This window comes from Paralichthys olivaceus, chromosome 7 (assembly GCF_024713975.1).
Source record: "Paralichthys olivaceus isolate ysfri-2021 chromosome 7, ASM2471397v2, whole genome shotgun sequence".
NCBI classification, from domain to species: domain Eukaryota; kingdom Metazoa; phylum Chordata; class Actinopteri; order Pleuronectiformes; family Paralichthyidae; genus Paralichthys; species Paralichthys olivaceus.
The window spans coordinates 9,412,560-9,437,465 of record NC_091099.1 but is presented as its reverse complement, the minus strand read 5'-3'; the positions used below and the strand labels follow the sequence as shown (position 1 = coordinate 9,437,465).

The 24,906-nt window shown below is 39.3% G+C and overlaps 1 protein-coding gene across 5 annotated transcripts in view; it reads left to right on the top strand.

The window, feature by feature from the left end:
- The window catches only part of shank3a (SH3 and multiple ankyrin repeat domains 3a), a 171,033-nt gene that overhangs the window by 44,360 nt on the left and 101,767 nt on the right, over positions 1-24,906 (top strand). For all 5 annotated transcript variants that reach the window (XM_069528884.1, XM_069528886.1, XM_069528885.1 and 2 more), the window contains one exon: positions 3,686-4,112. In XM_069528884.1, coding sequence (XP_069384985.1) covers positions 3,804-4,112 — 309 coding nt within the window. In that variant the 5' untranslated portion in view covers positions 3,686-3,803. The remainder of the gene's footprint in view (positions 1-3,685; positions 4,113-24,906) is intronic.

The window sequence follows — 24,906 nt, the reverse complement described above, 5'->3', positions numbered from 1 at the left end:
GTAACGGTACACAAAAGTCATTGTTCAGAACGTACCTCGGTTTGGAGGTCACGGTTCGGTGCACTTTTGGTACAGTAGAAACAAGGATTTTTTATTACTTCTCATTCAACCCTGGTTCACTATGACTGTCTTTCTTACCTAAGTAACGTTTACAAGAGTAAAATAACATAATAATCACTCTCATAAATAAATAAATAAAAATAGTTTAAAAAAGGCCCTCACCAGAAAGTTTCAGCTTGGATACATGTACTGTTACACCCCTGATGGAGGCCCATGTGGCAAATACTGCAAGAGCCAAAAAATCACTTCATAAACTGTGAATATTGAGCTTCACCACAGGGTCTAGGTAAGAGTTATCAAATTTCCTTGCTCTGTAGGCCTGGCAAGCTGCAGTCACTTACAGGTAGAGTGATCTGCTAAATCCTCTAATGTATTAGGGCTGCCTGCCATGCTCTTTCTCCAGTCCTAATGGGATTACATAGTGTAGTGTCCAGCAGTGGCAGGGTGCTCACATGCAAGCCTCTGTAGTGCAGGGAAATACACACAGTCTAACTTCTGCTGGGTGAAAAGAACGTTTAGCCTGTGGTTTTCAGTGAGAAGAAAAATTTGTGACAGAATGATTCATGTCCAAATGTTTTTTAACCATGCGAAGAGGTAAATTTTGTCAGCCCAGTACCTTTCCATGGGTTGTTTACCTCAGCTGAAAGCAAACACATGCCATCACAGTTAGCAAAAAGTATCATCATGACACACTGAAAGTTAACAAGAGGAAAGAGCACTGGCAGAAACTCTACCCATTTTTCTCGGTCTCACCATGAGAATAGCCAGAATATCTATTGTTGTTTGCATGTTTGTGTCTTGACATAAGCAGCTTACATGACTTGTTTTCCAATAACATCCGCAAACCTAATAGTTTATAGCAAATGTGAAGAGGGTCTGTAATCCTGCTCCTTTCCATTAACCTGACAATACGATTTACAAAAATTAAAAAATGTTTGAGAATCTTCACAAATCATCCAGCGGACATAGAGAAGAAGAATGATGAATCATGATTACTCCTCCTGACAGCATAGCCAGAAGGAGGCTGTTCTCTCCCCTGTGTGTGTATGCACAAAATAACTTAAAGGGATAGTTAACCTGAAAAATGAAAATTCACTTATTATCCATTCACCACAATTGCGATGAAGGGGTGGGTAAAGTGTTTGAATCCGCAAAACACTTCTGGAGTCTCAGGGGTAAACAGCAATACAATTGAAGTCAATCGTGACCTCTTCTTCAGATGTAATAAAACAACAGAAAAAACATAACATGCCTCCATTCTGCACGTGTGGTGTCATCCAAGGGTCCGCAAGCCCTACATTCATATTTGACTCGAAACAAGGTCATTTACACTGTGTTTTAAGCCTAAAAGTACCAGCAAGTGAGTATCACCACGGACAACGGCGCCAAAATTGTGAAGGCCACCGAAATCAACAACTGGGTCAGACTTCAATGTTTTGGCCACAGGCTGCATCTGTCCGTTGGTAAGTGTTTAAATGGCTGGGGGAATTAACTGATCTGCTTGTCACTCTAACGGTAGTGTATATTGTAATCTTATTGCTTTGTAACTTGAATAGGTATGGTTATTCGTTGACATGATAGAATATAACATAAGGTAATATAGATAGAAGATCATATGCCCATTTTGTCACCTAATCTTACATTAGTTTCAATTGTGAGAGGAGAGGAAGATGGGAGAGAAGGGAGGAGACAACCGGTGAAGGGAGAGGAGACATTAGGAGAGGAGAGGCTACACTGGAGAATACACACATGGAGGGATGAATTTTATTTAAGTGATAGTGAAGGGTAGCATAAAGAGCAAAGTGAGACAGATGAAAAATGAACAGCAGAGACTTTGTATTGTATAGCATGGTGCTTTATAACCTATTGATTTTAAGCTCATGCACACAAGTTAGGCTACTAAATGGTAGGTGTTTGTAGTCTTTCTCAAATGCTGTAGCATTGGCGTTATTAGTCTTTAATTATTGAAGTTATAAAACTAAGTTATATATTGCAGTTTTAATTAATCATACATTTTTGTCTTGTGTCTTGTCTTCTCCCCAATCATCAGTTAAAGATGATGGCCTCAGTGCTCGAGCTGCTGGGCTTTGCAAAAAGTTGGTGGGACATTTCTCCCACAGCTGGAAATAGAAAGTGGCACTGAAAAAAGCACAGCAGGATTACAACCTCCCAGAGCACTCACTCATAGCCCAATGCCCAACTAGGTGGGGTTCCAGGCAAAAGATGATCGAGAGAGTCCTGGAGCAGCAGCAGGCCTTATCTGACATTCTCACAGCAGACAGAAAATAAAGGCATTCGGTTCCCACCTCACAGGACATGGATGTGGTTACGTTTGTAAACCAGACATTATAGCCTCTTCAAGAATTTACAGATGCTCTTTCAGGTAATAGTTACTTGAGTGTTTCATACTTGAAACCAGTCTTTCATCTGATGAAGACATCAGTTCTTGCAGAGAAGGAAGAAGACAGTGATTTAACGAAGTCCAGTAAGAAGAAAATCCAGTGAAAAGGTTGCAGACATCAAGACCAGGGTGATGTCAGAAATGGAAGCAACAGCATGGAAGTTAATAAGGTTATTATGTTTATTTGACACAAGGGCTGGTGATAAAATATTCTGCATACACAAATAAGATATTGTATGATCTTGAATGGAACACAACATATATCATAATATGCAGTGGAAAATGAATAATGTATTTTTAAAGTCTGTTTTCTTATCTCTGTTCTAGGAGAGAGGCCCCACTGACCTAGAGGCCCAGAGCACCGATCCACCCAAGACAGCTTCAGCCCAACTTGAGCAAGCTGTGAAAACTTTATTGCCATGCAACTAAATTGGTTCATTGTCAACATAGCAGCTGTAGCCAGGTGGAAATTCTTCAATAAAATAAATGTTGGAAAAGGAATAATGTTTTTCGTTTTTTTTGTGTGTCTGCAAAGGCTACTCACCATTCCACCCATCTATATATATTACATATGATAAGTCAGAGTGAAAAAGACAAACTTCTGATATATCAATCTAATTTATGTTTTCTGATTTTTTCTTTCATATTTACTTTTTACTGAAGTACAGGTATTGAGTAAATGTACATATTTTCCACCACTGCATGACAGCCACAAACTATAAAATTGATTTTGGATGCAGTTTTCTGTTAAGCCCCTGTGTACAGGGCCTGTATGATGAAACATAAATAAATAAAACATTTATTAGAAAGAACTTCCAAAAAACCTCCTTTTAGTTTGTTCTTTGTGTGTCACTGTTTATCCATCTCTGGGGGGTGTCGCTGATCAAATTATTCCCTGGTAAAGTGAAGCATGAAGGCCAAACCCTGCCAAACATCGATCTGGACAAATACCCACCCCCTCCCCTACATTACCCTGACTGTGCATTCTTTTTTTAATTCCTTTTCATGATTATCTTTTTCTGCAAATCACAGATTGAGTAAAATCATTTTACACTGTTCTATCAATGTAATTCACCGTCTTGCCTTATCTCAGAATCTCAGTTTTATTTCCAGTTTTCCTTGGTACTTATGTTCTCTTTGTGTTTTTACCTCCTCCTCTTTGCCCATTCCCTCTCTGCCACCCTCCTTCCCTGCCTCCCTCTCCCTCCCTCTTGTCTCTCGCAGGCAAATGATGCACGCTGCAAGCTGAGTGTGCGTGTAGTGTGAGCGAGAGTCATTGGTGTGTGTGTGTGTGTGTGAAGAGAGAGAGAGAGAGACATAGACTGAGCCCCTAACACGGAGCATGCCTCTGCGTCCGGCAGCCGGCAAACATGAGCCACCCAGCCCTCCACGGCAGGACCAGCAGCACCAGCACACACACACACACTCACACACACTCACACACCCTTACACACACACAGCAAACGGCAGCCAGGGGGCCAGCACTGACAGCAGCAGCTCCCGGGAAGAGGACAGCGGCGTTCCTGTTCCTGTCGGTGTTCCGGCTTTCTGTCCCAGTGCACAGCGGAGCCACAGTGCAAGAGCACCCATGGAGGAACCCACAGGCAATACTGTGGTCATCCGCATTGGTATCCCAGACCTACAACAGACGGTAAGGGCTTGTTCTGTAGCCACTGCTGGAGAGAGGATAAAAGAGAGGGAAGCTGCATCTCCCCCTGTCTCTCTGACTGGATGCTTTCTTACATCTCCTCCGTCTGCTTAATTAATTTTTCTCTCATTTTCTCTTTCTTTGCGATCATTTATTTTAAGCCCACCCTTCTTCTTTCTCTTTCTCTACTTGTGTGCTTTTTGTATATGCACACTTTGTGGCTGTATTTGCTTGCTGGCTTCTGGGGGGTCCACTCCCCCTCTCCCATTCCACTGATTTCTCGCTAATAAATCTACCTCTTCATTAACTAGGCTTCAGCTGACTTTGACAACTGGCCACTTAGGGTGAGAGCAGGGAGGTACAGAGAAGAGGGGGAGAGAAAAGGCATCCAGAATGGACAAGGCTATGCGAGGCATTGTAAATCCACAGGAAGACACAAAGTAGAAAATCAAGACAGTTATACCTGAATTGTGAAACTTAACCTCACCCTGTCTCTCAGTCTCTGCCAAGACAGAGATCCAAGCCAACATTCGTCTGACTAAAATCTTTGCCCAGCAGTTCCCCTGAGGATGTAGTCTGTGTCTTTTTTATAAAGCATCCAGAGACTGTGACATTGATCCTTTATTTTCCCATTTTCACTCTTCACAAAATCCCTGCAACCATGTCTGTCTGTTCGTTATCTGCAGAAGGGGATGTGGAACAGATCCTCAGCTTCATTTCATGAATTTTATTAGGCTCTGCTATTGTAGTTCATATGGATTTATCTTTTCTTTTGTATTTCTGTAATTTTTTGTTGATTACATCAGCAGCCATGTTAATGAATTGTCATCTGGCTATATCTGTTTAAAGTAGTCTATTACTTACTGTTAAATGAGGACAATACTCCCATTAAAATGTCCATTACAAGTCACATGTTGAAATGATCTTGAACAGACATGGTGTGGAACTGCACATACATGCAGAGAAGAAACATTTTACCCATCATTGGCTGGAGAATCAAATGAAGCATTATCATTTCAACATATCTCTAACCACATCCCTCTCCCTGTAGCAGAGTAGCACACACATAAGGTCACACTATTAGAAAGGTACCACATGACTTTTTCCATGCAACAGCACAGCATTAAGCTTTTTATTACTAATGTCCCTCTGTGTCAAACCACCCCACCTCTCCTGCTCTCATATTTTCACTGTTGACTTCCTCTGCTAATGCTATGGTGAAATGCAACGAGTCATCTACAAACTCTTACTAAAGTCCTCAGTCTGTGGCTTATTTTGAATTCATTTCAGATTCTTTCTCCAGATGCTGATGGTGAGAGCAAGTGACTGTCTGTTTGTTATTGTTGATTACCTCATTGTTGTTGGCTACTTGGCTGAAATGACCCATTGTATCCTAGTGAAGCTCCAGCGCTGCATGCCAGAAATAAAGACAGGACATAAAAGGAGAGCAGTTGAAAAGAAAGCAGAGAATTCCCCAAAGGCGCTGCAAAATCACTGTCTGTGAACAAAAACGGTTTTCAGTCAGGCGCACACGCACACACGCGCACACACACACACACACACACACACACACACACACGCACAGGCACTTGCATTCTTGTCTTTCCCCAGTTGTGAGGAAACTTACTGTCAAAATGCATCCCCACCCAAACCCCTATTCTAATCTCAACCATCACATCTAACTAATTCTAGCCCCACCCAACCATGGAAATACATTTACACACACACACACACACACACACACACACACACACACACACACACACACACTAACACACACATCTTCAAGTCAATGTCAAGCTTACACCATATAGACGCAAAGTCATACTGTATACATGAGCACACAAGAATGCCCTTTAACGCACACGTTTGCAAGTTGCATGCACACACATAACACACACAACTCGTAAGTCCTAACCCTATTACCACTGGACTTCCCTTTGCTGTGCTCAAGTAATTTAAAGATCAACATATCATTAGTTTTACTTTAAAGGCGTCACATTTAGTTTGATATATGACAACAGCCAAAAACTTGAAGAGCGTGACACAATGATAAGTAAAGAAACAAACAGAGAGACAGCCTGAAAGTCTGACAGACAAACAAAGGCAGATGACAGATGGTCAAACTCTGACAGTTTGAATCTTTTATGGAGTACTCAAAAGTGACTTTTGTGTATTCTGAGTAAGCAGGAGATTACACTAGAATAGTCCGCCTGAAGTAGGATTACACATCTCCTGCTGTGTTTCAAGCCAGGATCAGGAGAATGAAGCACCATGCAAAGATCACACCTGGCAACACTTTACCCTATCAGCAGGACAGAAGGGAGGAGCAAGTCTAAAATGACTTAATCCTCACACCTCCTATTTCAAATGCTGTTGGGTTATATCAAATGGCCACTGTTTTGGCAAGCTAATTTGTGGGGTTACATTTTTTTTGCAGAAGGGAGATTTAACATTATAGAGATTTAAAAAAGACATACACACAGCCTATAGTGAGAGCATCCACTCATGGTTAGCCTTGTATAATAGTGAAATGGCTGCAGGTACAGAGGCATTTCTGTATCATTTCGTTTTTCCACCTGAGGGCCACAAAATGACAGCTGGAGCATAGGAGCTTGAATTCACTACCTTAGTGATAGGAACAGTCTTAAAGGCTATAGCTTGACCTGGGCTACAGTATCCTAATATTCCCACCAATAATTTGGTTCTGAGGATTTTTGTGTTTACAACAATAGTGTAATGGAGATTTCAAAGATAAAACCTGGCTCTTGTTATGTGTACTTTTCTTAGTTTTTGGTGATGAAGGTGCAGTAGAATAAACCACAGCGGTGGAAAAATTGGTGTTTTCTTACATAAAAGTATTTCTCAGTCCTCTGTGTAACTTTAACTTAGTCCTGTGTACTGTGGAACAGGAGATACTAAAGTTGCATTAGCACTTGATTCTACCATTTGTTCATCCAGACTGTTGAGCAGATTATTTGCAAAGATTGTTGTTTTTTCGGATCATGGGTATCAGTTGACATTTCTCTTATCCAACTTCACCATAACTCAATTTTAATGTTTGCAGCAAAAAAGGCACCTTCCAAATACTACTAATAGGTGTCAGTCATCTTTCAAGAGGAGTGGGAGATGCTGACATCAAAGGTCTGCCCACTTCTCTCTACCTACATCCGATCTTATTCTTGCTGTGCTTTTCTTTCTGCCTATTTTAGGCCATGCTCCCTACATTCATTCCCTGAAGATGTTTAGCTGTCAGAACTATAACAATGGGATGATGGATTTGCTGCAAAGTGAACAAATAAATGGAAATAACAAAATTACAGGCCAGTATGTGCCTTCTTTAACCATGTATACACACATCATTTTGTGGGTTCTGTAAAGTATGTTAACCATTCAGAGAACCATTTGTTTGTCTGGTTTTGAGACAAATATCGATGACTTGTAGGATCCAGCCTTGACTTTGTACATTTTTACTCATATGATTAGATTTCCAGCTTGCACCATACAGCCTCATACTAAGTGCTGAACTCTGAACGTTTTTTCTAGTTGATAAACCTGTTGACCTTAAGTTAAAGGTCTACTCTTCTGCCTTCTCAATTTGCAACTGCTGTAATTTTTACTGTTAGTCTCTGCCACCTCTTTTGTCTTACCAAGTTCCCATGTAGGGCTTTTTCTTGTCTAAGGTACCCCCTCCACCTCCCCATTCTCCCTATATCTTGCTGTGATGCGATGTACTTAGACCAGGTTATTTTCAGGAGCCATTTTACTCATGGATGCTTCATGTTTCATTCAGGATGCTGACCTTGATGCTTGATTCTCTATCTAGCTGGCAAATACTCTGCGGATGCTGAATTTGAATTAAATTGTGTACTCCATCTTCAAAATCCAAAGACACGCAAAGTCTTATAATTTAAGACTCTAAATTGTGCGTTGTGAATGTGATTGTGAAGGTTTTTTTGTCTCCATGTGTCAGCCCTGTGATAGCCCAGGGTGTACCCTTCCACTCAGCCACTGTCAGCTGGGATTGGCTCCAGCCCCCCATAACCCTCATAGTGGTGTAGCTAATGGACAGATGAATGTTTAAAGGACCTCCATGTATTCAACTACACAACCAGTCTCACTGTGTGCTCAGAATTTTTGTCTGAATCTCTGACTGATTACACAGTTACAGAGAGCCTGAAATCAAGAAAAACTCATGTAAATTGAACTTAAGCTCATCTTTGTAGAAAGTCCAGTGAATAATTACTTTGGAAGCAACCAGGTTAAAGCTACAGCTTTAAAGTTTTACAGGCCATTACCCTCTATTTCACAAGTACTACTCAGAAAATTAAGCTCATCTGAGAAGTGCTAAAACAAAACAAGGCATAGATGGTATAAATAGCTACTGTTACTAACAGTTGAGTATGTACTTACTGTTAAATTTATTTGCAACAATCGTTGAATTTCAGGTTATTAATGCCATTCTGTTTTCAGCACATGCTTTACAGTTCCACATCATGATGCTATTGTTGAAGCTCCAGATAAACTGGATCAGTTTGCCAGTTTTAGGCTTTCCTGTATTCAGTCCATGTTCATTCTCTGGCTTAGCAAGTAAAGTGGGAGCGTGTGGTCAATAAGTGGTTTATCTGTGCTGCTGGTAGGCCTGACCCTGTTTGGTCGATGGATAGATTGGTTGGTGGGTATGTTTGTGCACAACTAAGAATTCTGTACTAAAATGCTTTTTCTAGGACCTACATGGTTGATCCTGCATAAAATGAAATGATTTAATTGTGTATAAGACAAATTACTGTAGAATGTTTGATGTGTGACAAATATTATAGTTAACTAGCCCTGCCCTTTCATGTAAAGCAGCCCTATAATGATCCAATATAATTAGATATATTAAAGAGAGAGATTCACCAATAGAAACAGTACACTATCAGCATACAAATTCCTATTATTTTACAGAACATACTGCCCACAGCAAGTTGTTAGCCTACTTTGAAAATGAAACCATGTGGCAAAGTGTGATGATCAGGCCATTTAACAGCTGGAAGGAGTATTATCTAGTATTACTTAGTCTCATATAAGTCATATTATCATCAAAGCCTAATGTAAATATATTGTTTATTTGATTTGTTCATTTTTATTTTTATTGAACTTGTTGAATCAATGTGATCTATTTGTGAATTTAAAAAAAAATAATGAAGGGTTTAACTCAGGGAAGTGGAGACAAGTTGTGAACACAGAAATGGCATATCATCAACCTTCACGAATTGTTGCTAATTTACAGAAAGAGGTGGCTTCCGGCAGACAGGTCTTTGGTTTTAGTTCTCTGGACTTGACAAAACATGGGGCAGTGATTAAACTGTACTTCCTTATCCACCAACAACCACAGCTGATTTGCCCTTGAGCAAGGCACCCAATCCCTGAAGCAGAATCCAATACAATTGAAGTCAATGGTGACCTACACTTCAGACTCCTGAAGTGTTTTTTGGACTCAAACACTTCACCCACCCCTTGATCGGCATAGTGGTGAGCAGATAATGAGTGAATTTTCACTTTTGGGTCAACTATCCCTTTAATATCAAACCACTCTCCTGTCTTTCATTGCAAAGCTTTAAACTTTGATGGATAATGATGGACATATTGAGGAAATGCCATGGAGTAGCAAAATTGAACAAAATTGGCATACTTAGGGGAAAATCAAAATGTCTCTGCTGTGGCTGCAGTGTTAATTTTTCAGGCAGAATGAGGCTTCTTAGCCAATTATTGTGTGTAGACATATTTTTATAACTTTCTTCTTGGCGGAAGATGGCACTAGACAGACGGAACAGTTTCATTGAGGAGCAGGTGTTAACCGACTCAAGCCCTTCTGGTATCCACCTTTTGAATCTACTGTTATGATTGTGAATGGCTCCTGCTCTTGGATATTGGAGTGGTCTGCTTTCAGAACTGTTGCTCACTGAGCACTGATGGTATATGATTATTGATTCTTCCATATGAGCTTCTACTACTGCTCAGTTTCGTCTCTTGCTGGGTCTCGTCATAGCACTGCACTTCTGCTGTTTTGTGCTATAGATTGTTTTTATGAGATCAGTGTTTATGGTTTTGTCTTGTGCTTCTCTAGAGTGATTCCTCAGTCTGGCTGCCAGCATTGTGTACCTGTGTTTAGCAGTCTCCAGGGGCCACAGTTGTGGGCATCCCATTGTATGTCTGCAGTGGCCAAGAGCTGTTCCTGATTGTTATACTTTCAGTTTTTCATAGGAGGACACTGGTTATATCTAACTTTAGGGCTGGGTGATATGACAGTATAGTGCAATATTGTGTGATTTCTATTTTTTCAGACTATGCTCTATCATTTATTTCTCCTTTCACTGCAGTATTTTTCATCGTTTGGATGATGCTTTGTGTTCTTCCACATGGCACAGATGTAGGCATGAAATAAGCATGAAGGCCAAACAAACACAGGAGGACACAGAACTATGTAATTTTGCACATAAGCAAGACTCAAGACACGACAAGACACGACTAAACAAGGAGCTTGGACCTAAATGTGGGGTAACCTTTGTTGCAATGGAATGGTTTCGGTGTGAAAAGTCTTACAGAGACCAGAAATATGTACTTTGCAAATTATGCCATAGAGAGGTCCCTACAACGCAGTCAAATGCTGCTTACCCGTTTTACCACCTCTGCAAGAATCATATTAAACAGTGTCCATGGATAATAGGCACTAAAGTATAGTAGAGTCCTCAAGAAACACCCCAGAGTCAGATGTAGACTGAAGTTTTTACCCATAACCATATGGCAAAAAATTACGAAGGTATACAGAGATGATGGCTGCCTCTGTAACTTACATCTCAGGACATGGCCCCAATACATGATAAAATTGACATTGGAGCTTACAAAAATTATCACTTTTGTCATTAGAGCTGTAACTATTCTCGAAGCAAAACTGTAACCACGAAACCACTACCCTGCGTAATCTGAACCAACACATAAGTGACTAGTATCATTAGAGCAAGAGAGGATCGTCTGTTTTACCTTTGCAAAAGTGTGTTGTAAAGTTTTTGTGTTGTCGTAGGTCTGAAGCAGTACACCCTCGTCTCTACTATCATTTGGTGGATTTTTTATTCCCTTTGGAGTTTCCAGTATTGCAAGTGCCCTGTACGTATTGTATATAGGAACGCTGTTGTTATTGTCTACTTTACCGTAATAAGTGAGTGCCGCTGTAAATTGCTTGATAGTCCATACAAATTAAAAGGACTAAATTGTTGAATATTCGTATTGAGTTCAAAATCTGGTTTAAGTTTTTAGTTACCTGGACTCAACCAAGTCGAGTAGACCTGTAGCACTTGGATATACCATGACCTGGATGACTAAGAATCTCCGTAGACAACTTTTTAGTCAGACAGGGCCCTTATTTAATTACCTTCTCTTTTTTCTTCCTTCTCTGCCTCCTCTCGCTTGTCATCCTCTCCACTGTCTTTCATCCACACTTCATGAGCTTTTCCCTGCACCTGAGTCAGGTCTTACATGCAACAGTGATTTGACAGTTCCTCCAAATACACTCACGAGCGGAGATTGACATGTGCAATGTTGAATCTGTAATTGGTAGGCATCTCTCTGGAAAGCCTTTCACGTCCCAGTGTTGCTATTTTTACCTTCATTCACTGTGGCTGCATGGGCACAAGACGTGGCTAGCATATTCTTATCGCCATCTGCCCACAATGCTATCAAGGAGAGCGATAGTGATGGAGAGAGATTTGACCCAGTGTAACCCTGCTTCGCCTCCTCTCATCATAACTACCAGTTCATTCATTTCTCCTTAGCTCATCCATCATCTGTCAATCAGCTCCTGCCTAAAAGAGAGTAGAGAAGTGTAAGAAGTATAATTTGCTTAAGCATGGTGGGTAAAGCAGTGTGTCTTTATTTTCTAACTCCTATAAGCCTCTTGTATGTAATATAACGGACTTATATTGGTGAATTAGGGAAATATGTTGTGGTCGCAATGTAATAGAATATATGCTATTGTGGGTACAGTAGAGTTGATTACTAGTCAATTAAATGATGAAACAATTAATGTTTCTGAGAGGATAGGCATTTCTCTTTTAACTCAGTGATTGCTTTATTGATCCACTCACCTCTATTATATAGCTTCTACTTTTCTTCTCCCCCTCTCCATTATTCCCTTCTTCTGTTGTTTTCCTGTCTTTGTTTTCCACCATGTCTTTATCTCTGTCTAGCCTGAGAGAAACCTGGGAATAGATGGAGACATTAATATCAACCCAATGAGACTGAGCTTTTTTCTAAAGGTCTGGTCTAGATACTCATTGTGTTTGTGCAGGGGGAACACCTCTTTCCAATGTAATATAACCAGAAAGAAGAGGACACTAGATTTTAATCTTTGGTTTCTTTTTTTAGGCATTGGACGGCTTGTGTGGTCTCCACCTAGAGCTGAAATGATCTAATTGAGTTGTATTTTATGAGACTTCAGCTGTCACTCTCTGTCTATGCAGTGTGGTGGTGGCAGCAAGAACTCTAGAGGAGCCTTTGAATATGATCCTTTTAGTCACTGTATATCAGTACAGTCATACTGTAGCCTCTACCTTGTTTGCTAATGGGTCCCAATTTACACACTTCTAGGGACAATCTTCTTCATCATCTTTTTCTCCCTAGTCTCCTACCACTTCTTTGTCTTTTTCAGCAATCTTTACCAATAACCTTATTACATCTTTTTGTCATCATTTGGTTTTATATTACTGTGATCTATGTAGGCTCTCATGTTTGTGTGTCTGTGTCTTTATGAGGGTTCATATCTCCCTGGTGACTGACAAACTATACATCTTGTTGGCATATTCAGTCTCGCCTGTCAACATTAATGGAGAAGAGGACTTCAATCAATATTTGTTGCCTATGCTACTGTGGGTCTATGCCTGTTTATGCATGCATAAAAACTGTGTCTGACTGAGATTAGAAGAGGGGGCTGGAAGGACATAACATGCCTTTCATGTCTGACATGTTAAATACACTTAGTGTGTTTACTTATTACACAGATAAATGTCTGTCTTTCTGAATGTGGCTCAATATGTCTTGAGAACCATTCATTTTATTGGCCTGAAATTGAATTGAAATGTGTGTAGTTGAGATGTTTGGTGTGATTTAGAGACGCTGTGCATTTAATATTAACAACTTTGTACAAACAGGCAAAAAGTTATGTGCATTTGCAGTTTCTGGGAGTCATCAATGTAATTGATGTTGTCGACAACCGATTTTCCAGTTTAGAGTTCTGCGAACAGCTCATTGTGCTACAGCAGCTGCACAGGTTCAGGGTTCTGCAGATTCAGTCCTGCAGTTGGTCTTGACTTGCTGTGACTCAATTACTACAGGTCACTAATAAAGTTTAAGAAAGAAAGCTGCAACTAGCATTACCACAGGCCAAGCAAACAGCCCATTCCAACCAGGCATGTTTAAATCAGGCTCTTAACTAGTTAGTAATAGATTCTACCCTCACAACTGTTTCAATGCAGAGGTTTTTGAAATTGTTGAAACTGAAAGAGGTTCAACTGTATGATGCTTACTGAAGATATAGTCTGTAGTGCTGCTGAGCGACATTGCATTATTCTGTTAGGTGTGCCTAATTATTTTGTCCAATCCATTCAAATCAACAAGAGCAGATAAAACCAACTGATATGTTTAATGGACTACAGTTCAATACATAATCGGAGTCAGTGCTGAAGTAAATCTCTGGGAGTAACAGATGATCAGCTGGAGTAAACTCCACTCGGTGTGTCCCCTGTGTATCATGGTGTTTTTATTGAGCATACTACTACATAGTATATTCAGGTCACATGTGCATGCAGCATTGTGCGTGAACTCCCGTAATTATAGGTGAGATTGATCATTTAAGTGGGTTCCTGTCACCAGTGTGGGTAACAGCTGAGCAATCACACTTGTGTAATATGTGTGAATGTGTTGTGACTGTAGTTCAACAATGTAAGTTGTGAATGTGAATGCTTTTCATGTCCCAGTATTCTTTATTGTTTTGCATTTGCATTTTGATGCAGCTCATGTCATTACTTATAGATAATACAGTGTAATGGGTTTGACTGCTGATTCTGCTTTAGCTGTTTTATATCATTGACACTGTGGGCTACATGGATGCCTGTTTGTCTAAGGGACAGTCACACACCCTTGTCATCTTGTCAATTTACAGTAACACCAGGGAGATACAATCTTGTCAGCCTTACAGAGTGAAATCTACCTGTTACCATTTCATCATTTAGAGCTGTGCTAAAAAAGGGGAGTTGTTGTTTAGTGAGTGCAGTTTTTAACAGATTAATACATTTACAAAATAAAACAGAGCTAGTCATGATTTTTCCTTTGACAGTGGAGGCTGCAAATTGGTTGGTAAAGTGAAAGGTCTGTCATACTCAATAGTTGTTAAAGAAATTGACATGCTCTAAAAGCTTCAACCAACAACCGCATTCACCAGTTTGCAAGTTTCCTTGCCAACCAGCCTGCACTGCTCCTTGGCACACCCTGAGAGTAACTGACTAATGATATGCAAATTGAGGGAAAACAGAAGCTAAAGTTAAGGAGGACTGAGAGGGAAAATAAATCTGTTTTGGGAAACAGAACCTTTTTTCTTGAGAATCTGTATAAAATATTTATTAAAGTTTATAGAGTTGTATGGAATGCAGGCAGTATTGTACTTCACCTGTGTGCTGGATAGATATGTACGGCTGCAGCAATGCACCTGTTTCACAACATAACATGGTACGGAAATGGTTGGTTCTCATTGCTTATTAAGGGGGTAACATGCTGCTCTTCGAGAACAGTATTTCTCAGTGCAGATTGAAGTATATGTCTCATTTATAACTATAATCCTTAACAAACATACGTCTTTAGGATAAAGAAAGTGGCAGAAAGAGCTGCTAAAAAGATATCTCTAGCAGCACATATTTCTAAATACTCTGTGTAATGCGTACTGTACAGTGTGTGAGCATTTTGGAGTTAGTATTCTTCCTTAATTTTCTTTTAATGTCTCAAATCTTATGTAAATAATTTCCACAATGTATAGATCACTTTTCCACCATTGCAATTGCATGAGCTTAACACAAATAGTTGTATTTATGGTTGTTGTACTGTGTGTTACAATTTAGTAGATGAAGTCATAAGGCCACATTCCTTGTAGTGATACCAGATTCATAAAGGAGTGTTAAAACTTGCGATCACTCTGAGCCAGTGAGTGAAAGTTGGCTTTACAAATGAGGTTAAACACTGAATTTGAAGTGGCTGCCAGTGGCTACTGACCGGTGAATACAGCCTGGTGCCTCTTTACAGATTCAGGTCAGGGTTCTCTGCAGATAAAAGATAAGGTTCCTCTGAGTCTCAGCATTTAAAGTTGCTCAATTTAAAGCTGTTAGAACTACACATTTATAATCCCTGTCCCTGACGTATACTCTCACTAATACACTCCCTCTTTCACTGCAGTTCTCTTTCTCTATATACACATATATCCAGATAAATATGAAATTGTGGCCAGACTCAAACACAGGCAACTCAGACTTGGGAAGAAATACTTGCACCTGTATTCATTGCTCTACTTCCGCTATCATGGAAACCAATGAAGCTGAATAGTACAAGGACGGATCCACCCAGACATGACCTGATCCACTACTACTGGCAGAAGAAGCTACTAGCTCCATGTTCACCTTGCAGCAAGAATGAGAGATTTGCTAACAACATTCACCTCCACTTGCTAACACATGACAGGACAATTCTGATCACAAAGAACTACCACCTTCAAGACTACCAGTCGATAACCTACTTTCGCAACACATGGAAGCTCCTCTCAGACGTCAAAGAAGCTAAGTTGAGAAAGATCAACAGGAGCCAGCCACCACAGGGTCAAAGCACCAGCTCCTAGTCACCAGTGCAATTATCCAACACTCTTAAGACAAGACAGACCAACCTGTCCAACACCTGGAGTTACAAGTGTATGGAACTGATGAGGAACTTTACAACAGAGTGGTCCCTGTGGTAAAAGGAACATTAGGGGCTGTGTCTCCTGAACTGAGAGGTTTCCAGCAGATTCCAGGCACAACATCTGGAGTGTCTTTCCAGGACAGTGAAGTCCAGGGAATAGTTAAGATGACTGACCCATCAAAATCCCAGGCCACTGATAAAGGACCTGAGCTTGAGAAGACATACACACTGCCCCCACGTGGTGGTAAGAGGGATTTTTTTGTGAGGTGTATGGGGATATTTGTTAATTGTAGTAACGGAAATTAACCCGATGCATGCCATCTACCACCATAGGTTAATTCTCAACCTGTGGGCTGTCAGTTATTTTTGTAAGTGTGAATTATTGACAAAATTGACAGGCTATGATATGGTTCCAGAATTAACTTTGCCATAGAATTAACCTTGTCATACAGTTCCAGCAGTTCCAATTTTTTTTCTCAATTGTTTTGCATTTTTTTGTAATTTAATATAGACATTAAAGCCACAGAGATTTATGTTACTGCTGCTGTAACAGATTATGCACATGCACCTTGGCTTTCTGCTCTAATTTTCTTGGCAGCATGCCATTTCAAGAGAAATTAAACTCACTGTCTAATGGACGACATGAATTGGGCACCATTGTACTTAACAAAGGAAAGTCCAGCCTAAGCATTTTCCGTATGAATAGAGTGTGTATGGTGTGTTCACAAATTGTCTTTCAAGGTGTCTGAATCTGGATAGTAGCCCATTAATCCAAGTTAATTGAATCAATGCTGTTCTCCCCACCTTGTCTCAGGGGTGTAGGATGGTAATAGTTCAGATGTAAACCCTTCTGTAGCGTGTTAATTTTATGTGATGGGATTTGGAGATGGAGTAGAAAGTTGTGTGTGTAGACTCACAGTTCCTACAGCTAAGATTAAAGAGAGTGTCTTGTTCATGGTATTTAATTGATACTACCCCATATCAAACAGATTCTGTTAAAAGTGAGCTCAGCTGTAGGATGTGATTACCAAAAGGGCTCAGATTGTTCATTCTCCAACAAATTTGCGTGGATGCTGACTGTGATAGACACAAATGAAAACACACTGTGTTTATATTAGTTTTGCCCATAGCCAGATGTGTCCTCATGACATGTTCACTTGTAACAGCAATGCTTCATGGTTGACTTGCTGTATGCAGTGATGGCAGAGTGAGACAAAGATGGCTGCAGTGCATTAGCAGCATATGCGTTTGAACATATTTCACTGATGGAAAAGGGGTGCATACTGGGATATTTTGATGATTCTGATATAAATACATGGAATGAAATGTTTTTCATAAAGGTCATAAATCTCTGTCAGTCTGTCTGTATATGGTTGGCATTTCCCAAGAACTGAACATTGAATCTGCTTCACACTCATGTGATTTGTTCAATATTGTTAAAATTCAAATAAACAGGCAGCCAGCTTGGGACTCATCAACATAATCAATGTAGTATCAACTGCACGTTGATGACAGTTCGGAGCAACGCAAATAGATTCTTCTTTATAGGAAATTGAGTCAACAACTGGTCTTAACTTGCTGTGGCTGAACTACTGCGTGTTTTGCAGTTTTAGAAAGAAAGCTTCAAACAGCCTATTCCAAACTGCCATGTTTAGAAAGGGCACTGCACTAGTACTCAAAAAAATGAGCATAAATGAATAATAACGTCTATATGATATACGGTGGGATCTGATACAACTTTCTCAGGATTACTAAAGTGGTCTCAGACTTTTGGATCTCAGTGCATGTGACATATGGTCTATACCCACAAACTGCCAAAGCTGCATATAAGATAAAAGTTTTTCTTGCTTTTTCAGCAGTTGGCTTCAAAAATGAGATTTGAAAAAATGTGGCTATGATCCATTGCTCAGCAGCAGAGCATCCACCTAACAAGCCTAAACAGAGAGGAAAGAACATGCATAAGATATTGGTACATTGCTCCAAAGTGACTGTGTCTGCACTCTATACACCAGTGAACACCTAACAAACTTGAAGGCTGAGTAACAAACTGTGACTGATTTCCACTCCCCATTCTCATTTGTTACACTTCATGTCTCAGTTGGGACTGGGTGGGAAGTCTGTATCAAACACATCATTTTGGAGCATTATCATTAGCATATGGCTCAGATTGGCTAGCACTTTGACATTTGGACTGGAGGAGCCAGGAATCAAACCAACGACTGTATAATTACTGAAAGACCTGCTCTACCTTTTGAGCCTTGGCCCCTGATAAAAGAGAGTGATAGTCTGAACATTGATTACTGCTGTTTCTGGTAAATATGTTTTGTAATTCTTGCGTGAACGGCAGTGACATATTATGAAGTTGAATACCATATCCATCTGATGTCATGTTCAGGGTTTCAATGAGACCTTAAAAAGTCAGAATTTTAGTCATTAAGAAGTCTTGAAAACATTAAAATATTAAAAAGTTTCAGGTCGGTCCTAATTATGTTCATGTTCATTTAATTTTTATTTCCGCCTGTCTCTGCCTGTATTTTGAAAGATAACTTAGTGTATCAAGGGTTAGTCTCTATTCAGCTACTTCATCGTATATTCAATTACGGGGAAAAGTAAGTAATTCTGGGACTCCAATATCTAATTGACATTGATCCTAAATTACCTTTTCTTTGGTCAGAAAAAGGTCTTAAGAATCTTAAATTTACTTAAACATGCAGAAACTCCGATGTTTCATATCTTCTGAATTTTTTTTTCTTGTGCTGGACCCTGGTTCTCTTCATAAAAGATGTGTTCTCCATGGCAACTTACATCAATTAGAGCTGTAGCATAACTAATCCATTTAGAAATAGGCTAAGTTTGTGGATATACACAGTTAAATTTTAATGCTTTTTGAAAATATTGTTTATCCTACATTTTTGTAGCATACTGAGATGAGCACACTGTAGACAGAAAGAGACAGAGAAGCAAAGAAAAAAGACTCAGTACAGGGGAGGTAAAAAAGAGACGAGCGAGTCATTCATATGAAAGGCACTAACATGTGCTGCCTCTTTCTGCTCATCTATTATAAATTGCTGCTTTACCTGTGCTATAAAATATGGAGGGCAGAAAGATGAAGCCCTATTAGTTTACTCTACTGCAGATGCTCGGATTGAGAAAGAGAAACATTTGCATCTGCTGTCAGGCTGGACTACGGCCAAACAGAAGGAAACCCAAAGAGCAGAGAACCAGGGAAGTGTATGAGAAGACAGGCCATTCATTTTTCTGTCTGTCAAATGATCCTAAGCTTATATAGTGGGCACACATACCATAATATTATCCAATGTATGATACTGTTTACAAGGGAGCAAACACGTTAGCAATATTACTGATCTGTATAATTCCTTAAGGGCATTGGTAAGGACTCTCCCCACATTCAGTAGTAGGCTCGGCACTGTTAATTAGTGCATATGTCATCTGGGCAGAGACAGCCAGAGGTCTTGGGAGATGGAGACCGGGCTGTGTGAGAGTCATTACACTCCATCATCTCAGCCCTCCTCACTTCTTTCACTTCAAATCACCACTTTGTTTCACTTTCCTTTCTCCTCCTGTGTCGATGCATCACTTCTTGCTAAAAGGCAAAAACAATACCCTGTCTCTTTCTATTGTGACTGGATGCCATCTGTGCCTTTTGAGATACTATAGTCATGTCATGCCCCATGCATCATCCTTGCTTGCATAATCACGAACAAACACGCACAAACAATGCATCTTAATTAGTAGGGCCCATTTGGGACGTGTTTAGAATTCAGATGTTGTGTGATGTAATGTGTGTTTGTTTCCACTTAGTCGACCTGTTTGCGATTAATTGGACTCTACTTTAATTTTTTACTTCCCTTTTTCATACCTGGTATTTACATGCATCTTGGGTGATGTGATCCCAGGTGGTCAGCTCTAAACTTGTCAGTTCACATCTGACATGACAATCTGAGAGAGAGAGAGCGAGAATGCAAATGTCAATCAATGTCGATATTATGATTTTTCTTGCATGCCAGGGCCTTGATATAGCTTATTGATACCATAGGCTGATATAGAAGGCAGTGTGTGTTAAACACTTGTTGAATTTAAAGATTTTTTATTATGCAAACTGAGACATTGTAAAAACTGAACTTTGAAGAGATAAATAGATGTACCACCAACTTATTAAAAGAAGAGCAGGTGGCTATATTTGTAGTTCTGCTTCCATCCTGCTTTGGTGGTGTTGATATCATTTTTGAATAGCAGCTTAGAGATGAATTCTTTCATAGCCATTTCCAAACTGTGCTAGCTAGCAAGCTGCTCTGTGTCATTTGGAGGTTTGATTTTTATCAGTGTTACAAAATGCTTGTATTCATAATCACATTTAAATTTCATTGTGCTTCATTTAACACTGTAACATTGTTAGAGCTGATATATTTGTTATTGTAAGGCGTTTTTAAACCTTGTTACCCTTTAAATGCTCAGTGGTTCATAGCAATGTGCCATTATTAATCAGAGCTGTCTTCTCTGTGTCCTTTTAGACATCTTCTGTTAGTTGTCCCTACCGTGCTCCACAAGTGTGACCTACAGTTTTCTCTTATCTTCCCCCCTCAAGCTTGTACTCTGCCGTCCAATCATCTTTCACTTCTGTCTCTAATTTTAGCAGACAAAAGATCAAGGCTTGGCCTTTGATGAAAAAGTGTGAAGACGGGTGGGTGACTTAAGAGAACAATGTTAAACCCCTGGGTGTTTGATCTCAAACGGTGTGTGAATGAGTTTGACATGAAGGGACATTGATAAACACACAGTGGCTGCACATGTAAACAAATACAGACAGAATAAACAAGTGCACTTTGGCAGAGAAGTGGGATCCAGCACTTCTCCTGAATGATTGCAGCTCAAGTCGAAATGACAGCTTAGTAGTGGCCCACACAGCTGCCCTGCTGTCATACCTCATGGCATGCTGCTTCAGGTTATGTCCATGTATCATAATCTGCTGAATGGGTTTTCATCATTAATGACGAGTTGTAGAATGTCTGAAAGGCCACAGTTTTGTCAGTGATCACAAGTTGAAGTGAGTCTCTGATCACTTTAGCTTCGATAGCTCTTGATTCAAGCCAACATGAGTATGACCACCTCGCTCCAATAATAGTAGATGTAGTTATCCCATTTCAAAGTAAGGTGAGAGTCAACATTATTGTCAGTTCTTCCATATTTACATATAAGTATGCAACATATCATGTACGCAAAACATAGTACACAGTACGACATAGTATGCAGTCATAAGGCACAACTGGATAGGCTGAGAGTAGTGCAAACAAAAATGGATTGAGAGTGCAACAATACTTCATGGGAAGTAATGTAATGTACAACCACAGAATATAGTAAATAGCAGTTAAAGATAGCAGCAGTTGTAGTATAATAGAACCATTTATGTTAAAAATCACTACATTTGATATTAGATCACCTTACAATATCTGATGGTGGTGGTGTGGAAATTGTTTGCTTGAAAAATAATGTTGATATAATTAGAGTTAAGGTGACTTGTTTTGCCCAAAGAACTTCCAATACAATACACCTCATGTTCACTAAAACCATTTTCTTCTAATTCTTTGCAAAGGTTATGATTGCCTTAAAAACAGAGCCTTTTGAGAAGCGCCGCACACACACACACAAACACACACACACACGCACACACACACACACACACACACACACACACACACACACACACACACACACACACACACACACACACACACACTCATCTCACTCTGATTCAGTCTATCTATCTTTTTCTGTCTGCTGAACTCCCTCTCTCTCTTTTCCTCATGCTGTGGATGTTCTATCCAGCCTCGCTGGCTCTGCATTGCAGTTCAAAGACACGACTGGTGAAAGGAGGGGGGAGAACCATTCATGGCCTTTATTTAGACCTCTGGGGAACTTTGAGGGAAGACCTTTGTTTTCAGTGGCACCAAGGAACAACAACAAAGTAAAAGACCCGTCCATTCATTCAAAGTCAGTGTGTCGAGCATGGCAACGAAATAAACACTAAATAAAGAAACAAGCAGACATGAGAGTGAGATTTCAACCTTTTTATTAGAAAGACAATTTCCCTTTATCTATAGCAGAGCTGAATTGTACAACTGAACAATATGGAGTGCCTTCAGATAATTTAGCTTTTAAGTCTAAAGAAATAAATACATAAATAAATAAATGAACATCCATTATACTTATAGAATGATTCCAACTTTTGCATGGTTTAGCATTACTACCATAATAGCCCAGAGTCAACAGCAAATGTGTCCACACACATTTGTGTGTGTGTTTTTAAAAATACAACTGGCTACTCTTTATCACTGAGGGAACATTTAGATTTGAATTGTAATAGACTCAGATCTGCTGTGTTATGTTAATGGGTGCTGGGTAAATATGTCTTCTCCTGTGTAGACTTGATTCACTTCGGTCAGACCAATAAATCATTTGATTTAGTCTAAAACATCTGAAGATAAAATTGGTACAAGTGTCATGTACTGTACATAATACACCTCAAACAATGTTGACAGTAACTATACAGATAAAGTATAGAAACCAGATGCCACAAACACATTTATCCTTTGTTGCTGACGTCTTCACTGACAAATGGACACATTAAGAATTACCCAGTAATTTTGTGTCCAAAACAAAATTGGTTATTCATTAACAATTCCCCACAAAACAAACACAGTAGTTGGAGACTGCATGTAGCTTGATTTTTTTTTTTTAATTCTGAAACAATTAAAATAGCTAATATCTAAGAGGTGATGATGCTAAATCTAGAGTAACATGTTTATTATTCATCTGCTTTTTGTATAAATGAAGGCCTGTCAGTACAATGCAGCACTTACTCCCTCTGTGGCTCGGAACATGCAGCATCAGAGAGAGACTTTACACTTATCAGTGGGAATCAATCCAGACAGTGATTTTAAATGTATCGTTGGTCCAGTTTGCTCTTAAATGAAATGCAGCCTCAGGCACATGTAATATCGAGCTACAAAATGTAGTCAGTGTAGGAACATAAACAATGTTGAGTGAATTTGGAGACAAGACCTGAGCTCTCCTTGGGTTAGAGGATAAAGAAGATGAGAGCATGGGGTCATCTCATCTCCAGCTAATCAGTGAGCTTTGAACATCCTGACAGTAAAACGTCTGCTGCTGTCCTACATAATTTTTTATTCACTTTAACAAGAGACTAAAACTTCTGCTGTAACTGATTTAATTATGTATATTAAATAATTGGCCAAACATATTTTAATGGATATTACTGTGATGTTATTTTGTAAATTTGATGAAAAGTCTTTCAGTGAAATGATAAACTCAACAAACAAATTATTGAGGTGTAAATTACTCTGCCAAATAAAAACAGAGCTAGGAACATATCAGTGATGTCCTCAGAAAAAATAAACCAGCCAAAATAAATACCTGTGTGCTGGGTCTTTAAGAGCTGCAGGAGCTGAACATTCTGACAAAAGGAGCGGGATTAGTGGCTAAAGAGATAACACAGATTTGTGTAAAGATAATGGTTAGTCTCTGTTACTTAATGAGATTAATTTAGATAATTTTTGAATGGTATTGCTGTTTGCAGATTGTCCATGTCCCTTTAATACATTTTAAAATATAGAAGATGATTAATCCCGCAGTTGTTGGGCTGTATTTTAACTTGGTTTTACACTGATTATGCATGAAAAGTACATGAAGCTAAATGGCTTTTTACGTTACTTTGTGTAGCACTTGGCTACAAATGAATTATGGTACATTTAAAAACAGTTGAGCATTGAGGATTGTATTAGAGTAGAATAAAGACAGTCTCTTATATTAACAGTTTGGAAAATCTAAGTGAATTCCGGAAAAATTAACAAAACAAATCCCTTTTCTTTGCTTAAAAACACTCTTTGATGTCCATCACTTGTTTTGCCTAAGCTTTATGAAGTTTGTTGTGATTTAGAACTATACAAACAGAATTGATTGATTCTTTTTCAAGAGCTCTGTGATCTATGTTCAAGGCTGATACAAAAATGGGAAAACTTGAAAGTGAGATGTAAATGTCTAGTATCTCAGGAGTGGATGCATTGTGGGTCAAGAGTGTACATGTTCTCTCTCCAACCGAAACAGATAATTTGACTGAAATAAAACCTAATAGCCCCGGATTATCCTCTTCACGCAGGAAGCTCCCATTGAGATACAATATCTCCTCTACTATGGAGTCAAGGTCAAGATGGGCAGCAATGAAATAAAAAAGTTTCAAATAAAACTCTCTCTGCTGTAGAAATAATGCACCTCCTGCTCTGTGACATAACAGTGTTCAGACACCAACAAATCCTGAAGGTAATAAGTTCAAAGCAATATTAAATATGAGATGATTTTCACCATATTGAGCCTTTTTTTTATTTGTCACCCCAGTGATGCTGTGCTGTTTGTTTGCACTGAAACACTTTTCACTTTATGCCACTAGTCACTCTTGAAAGTCACTTTCCAAGCTGTGACTGTCTTTGATTGATTTTAAGTCCGACACAGGGCTAATAACATACAAGGACATTTAGTCATAATTGAGCTTGTTTTATGGGTATTGCCATGGTTTATGTTCTTGAGGCAAACTTTTTAAAGGTTGAACTGCAGGCTCTTATCTGTCTTGTGGCAAATCCAGTAAGAAATCAGTTTAGGTTGTTGATGAATCCTTGGCATAAAAAAGCACATTCAGCCTTCATTCTCTTCAACCCTCTATTATCAGGTTTTTGAAACTACATTTGATTTTATATTGTTTGGAATGCAAAACATCTTCAGTGACAGTATATTCGAA